General features: G+C 47.9%; 1 protein-coding gene across 1 annotated transcript in view; it reads left to right on the plus strand.

Annotated features, from left to right (window-relative positions):
* The window catches only part of Crebbp (CREB binding protein), a gene marked incomplete at its 5' end in the record, with an annotated part of 132,418 nt that extends 125,799 nt beyond the window's left edge, over nt 1-6,619 (plus strand). Inside the window, 2 exon segments of the mRNA XM_005391317.2 lie at nt 229-510; nt 1,944-6,619. Coding sequence (XP_005391374.1) covers nt 229-510; nt 1,944-4,085 — 2,424 coding nt within the window. The 3' untranslated portion in view covers nt 4,086-6,619.
* Nucleotides 6,620-8,989: the final 2,370 nt, after the last annotated feature.

The following is an 8,989-nucleotide window of genomic DNA, read 5'->3' on the forward strand; positions in this document are numbered from 1 at the left end:
CAGCTGTCCTGGGGTTTCTTGTGCAGGTCTGTGGTGAAAGGAAGGTCTCCCCTGCAGGCAGAAGTAGCTAGTTTGATAATACCATGTGATGTGTCAACAGTTCCATTGCATCTCTAGGAGCCAAGGCCTTTAAGCAGCTATTAGGTTCAACTACTCTCCTGTTCTTCAGGTGGAGGTAGCCCTGCACTCAGCCCCTCTCTGTGGGACTAATGCAGATCCTCTCTACAGGTCTTTTTTGTGATTCACCTGCATGCTGGGCCTGTCATCAACACTCTGCCCCCAATTGTGGACCCTGACCCACTGCTGAGCTGTGACCTCATGGACGGGCGTGATGCTTTCCTCACCCTGGCCAGAGACAAGCACTGGGAGTTTTCTTCCTTGCGCCGCTCCAAGTGGTCCACATTGTGCATGCTGGTGGAGCTGCATACCCAGGGCCAGGATCGCTTCGTCTACACCTGTAATGAATGCAAACACCATGTGGAGACGCGCTGGCACTGCACTGTGTGTGAGGTAGGTCTTGGCACTGGGATTCTGACCAAACATCCTCAGGATGCCAGGAGTTTGCATCTGTGCACACCAGAGTTTGTGCTGACCTTCCCAGGATTAGGAGCTGGTCGTGTGCAAAAGCTTTCACTGTTTTTTCTTCCCTATGTTTCATTAATTCATACTCTGCAACTAACACAGCTGTAGGCCTCTCAAGTGCCAAGCCAGCCTGACTTAGAGGTTGCAGGAAGAACAGTCTCCAGGGGAGCACATGGTCTTGGTCAGTCAGGTATGCAGAGAGGCACTGGGGAACACTTGGTAGGAATTGTGACCTGTTTACTCCTCCTTGTGATCTCAGCTCTCGTCTTGCTAAGGGATGAGGGATGTCCTCTGTCCTTTGGTCGATGTCTCAGGCCCTTCCTTGGTTTTTCCTGGTAGACCTTGCTGGCACCCCCTTGTAGACATTTGGATTACAGTATTGAATGGCTGAGACTGCCCCTCACAAGCTTGTGTGTCACATTGTGCTGAGCCCTCTGGCTCCTTTTCTGCAGACAGTGTCGCATAGCCCGCATTTCCCACTTGTCCTCTCCTTCCTCCCAGGATATGCACAGTGGTTGCTCCCCAGGCAGCTTGCCTTCATGTGTGGTATATGGCAGGTCCTGGGCAGGATGGAGGATGCTTTTGTGCCTACCTGGCTCTTCCTTCTTTGTCCATCTTTAAATGCCTCTCTTCCTGTTTTCCAACTATATGCAGCTTCCTCTGTCCTCTTTTTGCTGTCCTTTCTCTGAGCAGTTTTTCAGACCTGGCCCTAGGCCTCCATTCTTCAAATACAATGCTTCATTTTCTGTTGCAGTTTTCAGCACTTGGGCTTCTGTGATGAGGAAGGACCATTTGACACTCTGGCTAGCTCATCCCCTCTTCCTGGGAAGACTCTCCAGAGATTCCTGGACATCTCCAGAGACAGAGGTCTCTGGTGGCACTTCAAGGAAATGGCCACAGCATCCCTTATCTTCTCACTGTCATGCTTCATGGTGTAGATGCGGGATCACAGTGATATGGCAGGGACTGATTAATGCTTTTTGACAGCAGAGGAGTGAAAGAAGGGGGCCAGTGTCCATTGCGCAGGAGCCTTAGGCACACTGCATCCTGTGTGTGACCAGGAGCAAGATTAGGTCTAAGCAGCCTCGGCATAGTGGCATACACCATAATCCCAGCCCTCAAGAGGCTGAGGCAAGAGGATCTCTGTAAGTTTGAGACCAGCCTGGGCTATAAAGTGAATTCAAGGCCAGCCTGAACTGTATAGTGAAACCCTGTCTTGAAAAGACAAAAAAAAAAAAAAACAACAATAAAGAAACAGATTAGGCCCAAGCTAAGACCCAGTAATGGGGAAGGGTAACCAGGGTTTCTCGTCTTGCTTGACCCTGTGCTTATATTGGCCTGTCCTCTTTCCTTCTCTACAGGACTACGACCTTTGCATCAACTGCTACAACACAAAGAGCCACACCCATAAGATGGTGAAGTGGGGGCTGGGACTGGATGACGAGGGCAGCAGCCAGGGTGAGCCACAGTCCAAGAGCCCCCAGGAGTCCCGGCGTTTGAGCATCCAGCGCTGCATCCAGTCCCTTGTTCATGCCTGCCAGTGTCGCAATGCCAACTGCTCGCTGCCATCCTGTCAGAAGATGAAGCGGGTTGTGCAGCACACCAAGGGCTGCAAACGCAAGACCAATGGAGGCTGCCCAGTGTGTAAGCAGCTTATTGCTCTTTGCTGCTACCATGCCAAACACTGCCAAGAAAATAAATGCCCTGTGCCCTTCTGCCTCAACATCAAACACAAGCTCCGCCAGCAGCAGATCCAACACCGCCTGCAGCAGGCCCAGCTCATGCGCCGGCGGATGGCTACCATGAACACCCGCAACGTGCCTCAGCAGAGTTTGCCTTCTCCTACCTCAGCACCACCCGGGACCCCCACACAGCAGCCCAGCACACCCCAGACACCACAGCCCCCTGCCCAGCCCCAGCCCTCACCCGTGAGCATGTCACCAGCTGGCTTCCCCAGTGTGACCCGGACTCAGCCCCCCATGACAGTGTCCGCTGGAAAGCCCACCAACCAGGTGCAGGCCCCCCCACCCCCTGCCCAGCCCCCACCAGCAGCAGTGGAAGCAGCCCGGCAGATTGAGCGTGAGGCCCAGCAGCAGCAGCACCTGTACCGAGTGAATATCAACAATGGTATGCCCCCTGGGCGCACAAGCATGGGCACCCCGGGGAGTCAGATGGCCCCTGTGGGCCTGAATGTGCCCCGACCCAACCAGGTCAGTGGGCCTGTCATGCCCAGCATGCAGCCTGGACAGTGGCAGCAGGCGCCCATCCCCCAGCAACAGACAATGGCAGGCATGCCCAGGCCTGTGATGTCCATGCAGGCGCAAGCTGCCGTGGCTGGGCCACGGATGCCCAGCGTGCAGCCTCCCAGGAGCATCTCACCCAGCGCCCTGCAGGACCTGCTGCGGACCCTGAAGTCACCCAGCTCCCCTCAGCAGCAGCAGCAGGTGCTGAATATCCTCAAGTCAAACCCACAGCTAATGGCAGCTTTCATCAAACAGCGTACAGCCAAGTATGTGGCCAACCAGCCTGGCATGCAGCCCCAGCCCGGCCTCCAGTCCCAGCCTGGCATGCAGTCCCAACCCAGCATGCACCAGCAGCCTGGCCTGCAGAATCTCAATGCAATGCAAGCCGGTGTGCCGAGGCCCAATGTGCCTCCACAGCAGCAGGCAATGGGAGGCTTAAATCCCCAGGGCCAGGCCCTAAACATCATGAACCCAGGACACAACCCGAACATGGCAAGTATGAACCCCCAGTACCGAGAGATGCTGAGGAGACAGTTGCTCCAGCAGCAGCAGCAACAGCAGCAGCAGCAACAGCAGCAGCAAGGCAGTGCCAGCATGGCCGGGGGCATGGCTGGGCATAACCAGTTCCAACAGCCACAAGGACCTGGAGGCTATGCCCCAGCCATGCAGCAACAGCGCATGCAGCAGCATCTTCCCATCCAGGGCAGCTCCATGGGCCAGATGGCCGCTCAAATGGGACAGCTTGGCCAAATGGGGCAGCCTGGGCTGGGGGCAGACAGTACCCCCAATATCCAGCAGGCCCTGCAGCAGCGGATTCTGCAGCAACAACAGATGAAGCAGCAGATCGGGTCCCCAGGCCAGCCAAACCCCATGAGCCCCCAGCAGCACATGCTCTCAGGACAGCCTCAGGCCTCACATCTCCCTGGCCAGCAGATCGCCACATCCCTCAGTAACCAGGTGCGGTCTCCAGCCCCTGTCCAGTCTCCGCGGCCCCAGTCCCAACCTCCACATTCCAGCCCATCACCACGGATACAGCCCCAGCCTTCACCACACCATGTCTCGCCCCAGACTGGTTCTCCCCACCCCGGACTTGCAGTTACCATGGCCAGCTCCATGGATCAGGGACATCTGGGGAATCCCGAACAGAGTGCAATGCTCCCCCAGCTGAACACCCCCAACAGGAGCGCACTGTCCAGCGAACTGTCCCTAGTTGGCGACACCACAGGAGACACGCTAGAAAAGTTTGTGGAGGGTTTGTAGCATTATGAGAGCATCACTTTTTTTTTTCCATGTTCTTGGACCTTTTGTACTGAAAATCCAGGCATCTAGGCCCTTTTTATTCCTAGATGGAACTGAGACTTCCAAGCCATGGAAGGGTGGATTGATGTTTAAAGAAACAATACAAAGAATATATTTTTTGTTAAAAACCAGTTGATTTAAATATCTGGTCTTTTTGTTGTTATTTTTTGTTTTGGGTTTTTTTTTTCTTTTTGTTTTGGGGGAGGGGGGCTTGTTTGGATTCTTTTTGTCGTCATTGCTGGTGACTCATGCCTTTTTTTAACGGGAAAAACAAGTTCATTATATTCATATTTTTTATTTGTATTTTCAAGACTTTAAACACTTATGTTTAAAAGTGAGAAGAAAAATAATATTCAGAAACTGGTTCCTGAAATAATGCATCTTATAATGTATCCCGATAACTGTCTGATGTTGCGGGAAGATTTTTTTTCTATAGTGAACTCTGTGGGCGTCTCCAAGTATTACCCCTGGACGATAGGAATTGACTCCGGCGTGCACACACGTACACACCCACACACATCTATCTATACATGCTGGCTTAAGCCAAACTCTTGTCTTGCAGATGTAGAAATTGTTGCTTTGTTTCTCTGATAAAACTGGTTTTAGACAAAAATAGGGATGATCACTCTCTTAGACCATGCTAATGTTAATAGAGAAGAAGCATTCTTTTCTTTCTTCTATGTGAAACTTGAAATGAGGAAAAGCAATTCTAGTGTAAATCATGCAAGCGCTATAATTACTATAAATAAGAAAATTCAAGAAGATTCAATCACTGTATAGAATGGTAAAGTACCAACTCATTTCTTATATCATATTGTTAAATAAACTGTGTGCAACAGACAAAAAGGGTGGTCCTTCTTGAATTCATGTACATGGTATTAACACTTAGTGTTCGGGGGCTTTTTTGTTATGAAAATGCTGTTTTCAACATTGTATTTGGACTATGCATGTGTTTTTTTCCCCATTGTATATAAAGTATCGCTTAAAATTGATATAAATTACTGAAATTTTTAACATGTATTCTGTTCTTTAAGATCCCTGTAAGAATGTTTAAGCTTTTTATTTATTTATATATATTTTTGGAGTCTGTTCTTTGTAAGACATGATTCTGATTGTTCACTTGCAGTGGAGAGGGCGGGGCTGCAGTCACAGTGGCAATGGGAGTAGCAGCTGGGAAACAGGCCAGCGGCCACCTTGGGGCTTCCTTCCCAGAGACTAAGGCAGCCACTCAGTGTCAGCCTTGCAGTGTTGATGCTCACAGGGGAATTTCACCCACACTGCAAGGGGCACCACTGGTTCTGAAACAGCACTGTGCTTCCTGTCCATTTCCCTGTACCGTCTCCTGTTGTATAGCCAGCCCTGGGGGGAAGGCTTCTACCCTTTAGGCAGACCCCCACCCACCTACCCTTTCTATACACCCGTCCCAGAATTCATGCAAGGGTGCTCTAGGAACTCACGGTAGTTCCTGACTGCCTCCCCCACAACCCCAGGATACCGGCTATCCTTCATTCAGTAGGAAGGATACCTCCATCAGTCTGTCCCTCATGGCCTTATTAGCAGGGGAGCTCAGGAACACCAGGTACTGCGCTGGGGACCACCAAGAGGTAAGTTCCACCCTCTGGCAGGGTCCAGTTGATGGTGGCCTTACTAAGCAGGTGACAAGCTTGAGAGTAAGCATGTCTAAGAGAAGGACCATCAACAGGAGAGCTGAAGGTAATCCTCTGTAGTCTAGCGTCCCCCCCCCAGAACTTTATCCCTTGTCTTCCAAAAAAGGTGGTCTAGGTGGGGTGAAGGGGTCATGCTGTTAAATTCAGAAATCACGGCCCACGTAGCTTCTCCTTGGTTCTCATGTTCACAGAAGTGTTTCCAAAATACACATTGATTGGAAAATCTAATTTTGAAGACACTTTCAAGAAAATTGGGAAGGGTGCAATGTCATTTTAGTGGTTTTAAATCTTGAGTTGAAATGTGGATTATCAAGTCAGGTAATTTTAAGACCACAATCAACACTCCCACCAGTCTGCCAGTCTCCATCTCTACCCGATCCCCAAGCTGAAGAACATGGCCACGCCCTTCAGTGGAGATGTGTCCTAGCTGGGTCCTTGCACATTAACCATCGTTTTGAGAATCTCCTTTTCTACCATCAAGGAGGTACTGAGCTATATGTTCCAACAAGAAGCAGATCCCAAGCCGTTGCTCAGAAGGTTGTGATCTCCAATGTATGCCCTTTTACCAAGGGCAGTTGGGGCATCTTTTTCAGATCATCCTGGAATTCAAAAATCTGTCCTTGTCATCTTTGGAGTGTGCATCCTATGCAACCATTCTGAGCAATCCAGATGTCAGGGTGTGGTGAAGGGTGTGACCTGTGGATACTAACCCTAAACTTGTCCTATGGAAATTTCTGTAAGCCGGAGAGCCCAGATGCTGTGTCTCATGCTGTATACTTAAGAGAAGAAAAAGTCCTATATTTGTGATTAAAAAGAGGGAACTTGAAATGTGCTGGTGTTTATAATAAAAGCTGATAAAACTGCTTGGATTCAAAGATGGTTCCAATTGGCTAGTGATCTTTAGCATTAGCACAGCAGCTAATGACAGTGAAGATGCTTGGTTGAGTTTGTCTCAACTGAGCATGCGTTTTACACTGTCTTTGAATTTCTAGATTTTAAGATCTAAGAATGAGATAGCCGGGGATATAGCTCAGCGGCACAGCACCTCCCTGGCAAGCACAAGTTCCTGAGTTCGATTCCTGGTACCAAAAAAAAAAAAGGTTCTGGATAACGTGCCTTCCACTTTTAGGCTCTTAGAGTGGAGATAATATAACTTTCTAGTTGTTCCATTTGCTATAAAATGGAGCCAAAGATTTCATTTGAACCAAAATGTGGTTTTAGCATTCTGTGGTAAAATTATAAGGTAATGATTGCAGGTGGGTAGCCATTGTGCGGCTAGAAATACCAACATGAAAGGTGTGCCTGGAGCAGCAACTACAGTACTATAGCGGATATGTGGGAGCCTATAGGAATAACAGCAAAGCCCATTTGGGACCATAAAGATACATGGCAGCCTCATATGGATGTTATGTGTTAATTTCATATTCACTAGTTGTGTATAATTTTATAGTAATTGTGTATAATAATGAGAAAATAATTCAGTTTTATTAAAAATTTAAGGGGTTGGGGTCTTTCTGGTCCAAACTTTTGGGCTCAAGAATCGAGAAATCTAACCCATCGTAGTGGCTCATGCCTGTAATTCCAACACTTGGGAGGCTGAGACAGAAGGATTGCCCCAAATTCAAGGCCAGCCATAGAGTTCACTACGTAGACCTATCTTAGAAACCTGACCATAGACCCTGTCTCAGAAAAACAAATCCTCCCTCGGGAGGCTGAGGCAGGAGGATCGTTGCAAGTTCGAGACCAGCCTGGGTTACAAAATAAACTCAAGTTCAGCCTGAATTGCGTAGCAAGACCCTGTCTCAAAAAGACAAAAAACAAAACTCCCACCTCAGACTCCCAGACTACATGTGTACACCACTATGTCTGGCTCAGATCTTCATTTCTTTTTATTTTTTATTTTTTCCATTTTAAAGAGAGTAGTAAAGGAAAAAAAAAATAGCATACCAATGTCACAAACAAAGCAAGAACATTAAATGTGATACAGGGTTTCAAAACAAAGTGATAGGAATTAACAGTGGTTGTTATATTGCATATTGTTGTCTTCAACTATGTTGCTTAGATTACCAAATGTAAGAATGAAAGATTGTCCCAACCATTAAAGAGAATTTTAAAAAAATTATTAGATAAAACATAATACAGAGTTTCACTAGACAAGATGGTAGGAATTCACCAATGGTTGTTCCATTGCATATTGTCTTCAGTTGCTCAGATTACTAGATATAAGCATGCAAAATTGGTCAGGATATTAAAATTTTAAGCATTAACTGTTCCTTTCAATATACCATCAGACATCAGCAGTACAATTATCCCAGCTATTCATATATATTTATTTTTTTTTATGAGTACTGATGATTGAACCCAGGGCCTAACAGATGCTAGGCAAGCACTACCACTGAGGTACATCTGCCTTCTTTTTAAATTTTCAGTTTCTTTTCAGTAATGGAGATTGAAGGCCTGACGTGGTGGCACATGCCTGTAATTCCTGCACTTGGGAGGCTGAGGCAGGAGGATTGTTGTGAGTTCAAGACCAGCCTGGGCTACAAAGTGAGCTCAAGGCCAGCCTGAACTGCATAGCAAGACCCTGTCTCAAAAAGACAGGAAAGAAAAAAAAGATTGAGGCTGGGGCCTTCATAGTGAGTTATATCTTCAGGCCTTTTAGGAAATTTTGAGACAGGGTCTCACTAAATTGCCCAAGCTAGGTTCAAGCTTGCAGTTCTGCATCAGCCTGCCAGGCTGCTGGGATTACAAGGTGTGTGCCACCACACCTGGTTTTAAATTTTTTTAATTTTAAGATAGAACCTCAATTGCCCCTGGCTGGCCTGGAGCTTGCAAGCCTGCCCTTGCCTCATGAATAGATGAGATTATAGATGTGCATCAGCTCCTATCTTTTTACAGAGGATTTACTAGGACTCAGCTGTGTCACTATTAATTCACTAAACAAATTTCAAAGGGAAGTGATGGCTGTAAAACACCTTAAATGCTCTAGTGGGGTGGCGTGCAGCTCAGTGGTAGAGTACTTCCCTAGCCTGCCCAAAGCCCTGGTATTGCAGGTATTTATCTAGGAATTAGGACAGGAAAGACTGGAGAATTTAGACTACAGGAAATGTGGGCCTGAGGCCTGTGTGAGGTTGAAGGGACTGAGGAGCAATCCCCTGAGAGCATTGCCTCAGCAAGGGGCCCTAAAGAAGGGCCTTG

Source organism: Chinchilla lanigera, unplaced genomic scaffold, assembly GCF_000276665.1.
Source record: "Chinchilla lanigera isolate Chin_1 unplaced genomic scaffold, ChiLan1.0 scaffold00041, whole genome shotgun sequence".
Taxonomy (NCBI): domain Eukaryota; kingdom Metazoa; phylum Chordata; class Mammalia; order Rodentia; family Chinchillidae; genus Chinchilla; species Chinchilla lanigera.